At 36.9% G+C, this 2,388-nt stretch overlaps 1 protein-coding gene across 3 annotated transcripts in view; it reads left to right on the plus strand.

The window, feature by feature from the left end:
• Positions 1 to 674: 674 nt before the first annotated feature.
• The window catches only part of LOC107599619 (RING finger and transmembrane domain-containing protein 2-like), a 24,369-nt gene continuing 22,655 nt past the window's right edge, over positions 675 to 2,388 (plus strand). For 2 of the 3 annotated variants that reach the window (XM_016291272.1, XM_016291271.1), the window contains exon 1: positions 736 to 1,374. Coding sequence is in view for 1 of the 3 variants with exons in the window: in XM_016291273.1 (XP_016146759.1) it covers positions 675 to 772 (98 nt within the window). In the remaining 2 variants the exon portion in view is untranslated. Of the gene's footprint in view, positions 1,375 to 2,388 lie in introns of all 3 variants that reach the window. The other variant, XM_016291273.1, reaches the window with a different exon arrangement.

A 2,388-nucleotide genomic window follows, 5' to 3' on the forward strand; every position in this document is an offset into this window, starting at 1 on the left:
GTTTGAGAGAGGCGGGGCATAGAGGACCTACAATAATGTACAGTATTTGAAAAATAATGTGTTTTTTGAACATTAAAGCATGTCAACATATTCTGTTACACCAAATACACAAAATAATGATCTTTAAAAAAGCATCACATGACCCCTTTAAATTGATGGAAAATGACATTAATAACGTTTATAATGTTACAAAAGATTGCAAATAAATGCTTTTTCCAAACCCCTCTATTCATCAAAGAATCCTAAAAAAAATGGAAATCCACAAAATGGATTTTGAAGAAAAAAAAAAGAATCCAATACGAGTTTTAAAAACGGTTTGATAATAGTAAGAACCATTCTGAATAATTTATCATCAATAATAATTGAGCAGCAAATCAGCATATCTGAACGATTTCTGGAGGATCATGTGACACTGAAGACTGGAGTAATGATGCTGAAAATTCAGCTTTGCATCACAGGAATAAATTACACTGTAATGCATATTTCAGTAGAAAACTGTTATTTGGAATTGTAATAATATTTCACAATTTTACTGTATTTTTTTTTGTTGAAATAAATGCAGCCTGGGTGAGCATAAGAGCCAAAAAAAAATCTTGGTTCCTCCCAATAGTGTAGACACAGCAGCATCAACAACACCACTACATACCTGTTTGAGGGTGCTGGAGAGAAAGTAGATGAGCGACAATCCGAACACGACCCCCAGAACCCAACGCTTGCGCAAGAGCCGGCGGAACACCATGGAGGCGTTCTTCTGGATGTGCACCAGGGCCAGGTAGATGCGATGGAGCTAAACAAACAGCACTGGTGATCTCAGACAGAGAGATGCAGCTGCTTCATCAACACAGCATCTCTTGCATCACCAACACTCACGGTCACTGGCAGCGATCGGATGGCCAACAAGTTACGTATTATCCGACACAGGCCGCCAATAGAGATCGATTACCGTCCTAAGCTGTCAAACAGTGAGTTTTATAAACATCTAACCCATTTTAGGCATGAAATGTTCATTAGTCTTGCACTGACAGATGGAGCTGCAAAAACAAACAAAGCCAGACTGTTATCAATTCGATTAAAACGTGCGCGGTGTTAACCTAATGAATCGATTCTAATCTTCGCTGGTATATTTAAATGATAAGCTTTGCAGAAATCAAGCCGCACAACAACAGCTCTCTCCATGCGGAAATGCGGAGCGACGACGCGTCGTGATTGGCTGCCCACCTGTGTGTACTTCCGGAAACAAATCGGTTCACATCCGCTCTACAGCCTGCATCATTGAGTGATGCTTTCACATTTCTGAGGTTTATGGTAAACATTATTACGAAAGACGGCGTTTAAAGCGTCGTTTGTGCGTGTCTGTTGCAAGCTAGGATGAAGGTAAGATAATTCTGCTCGTTTCTTTGACATTAGATGGGCGCTTAAATCGAGAAAAAAAAGCACTATTCAATATTCAAAGGCTCATGTTCATTCATGACATGTTCCAACAATGTAGAAATATTAGTTTGTCATAAAATAATATAGTTACTATAGTTATTATTACTACACCGCTATCATAAACAATTAATAACATAGACAATTAAATAAATCTGTGAAACTGTGGTTACCAGAGTAAAGCCTTTTTCTTTCTTTCTTTCTTTCTTTCTTTCTTTCTTTCTGTGACCTTTATTGGGCGCTTAAATCGAGAAAAAAAAGCACTATTCAATATTCAAAGGCTCATGTTCATTCATGACATGTTCCAACAATGTAGAAATATTAGTTTGTCATAAAATAATATAGTTACTATAGTTATTATTACTACACCGCTATCATAAACAATTAATAACATAGACAATTAAATAAATCTGTGAAACTGTGGTTACCAGAGTAAAGCCTTTTTCTTTCTTTCTTTCTTTCGAGTAAAGCCTTTTTCTTTCTTTCTTTCTTTCTTTCTTTCTTTCTGTGACCTTTATTCTATCTATCCATCCATCCATCCATCCCTCCATCCGTCTATCTGTCTATCTGTACCACTACACACACACAAAACATGGCAAATAGCCAAAACATAAATAGCCAGGTGTCTATCTATCTATCTATCTATCTATCTATCTATCTATCTATCTATCTATCTATCTATCCATCTATCTATCTATCCATCCATCCATCCATCCATCCGTCTATCTGTACCACTACACACACACAAAACATGGCAAATAGCCAAAACATAAATAGCCAGGTGTCTATCTATCTATCTATCTATCTATCTATCTATCTATCTATCTATCTATCTATCTATCCATCTATCTATCTATCCATCCATCCATCCATCCATCCATCCATCCATCTGTACCACTACACACACACAAAACATGGCAAATAGCCAAAACATAAATAGCCAGGTGTCTGTCTATCTAT

Source organism: Sinocyclocheilus grahami, unplaced genomic scaffold (genome assembly GCF_001515645.1).
Source record: "Sinocyclocheilus grahami isolate Dianchi unplaced genomic scaffold, SAMN03320097.WGS_v1.1 scaffold269.1, whole genome shotgun sequence".
NCBI classification, from domain to species: domain Eukaryota; kingdom Metazoa; phylum Chordata; class Actinopteri; order Cypriniformes; family Cyprinidae; genus Sinocyclocheilus; species Sinocyclocheilus grahami.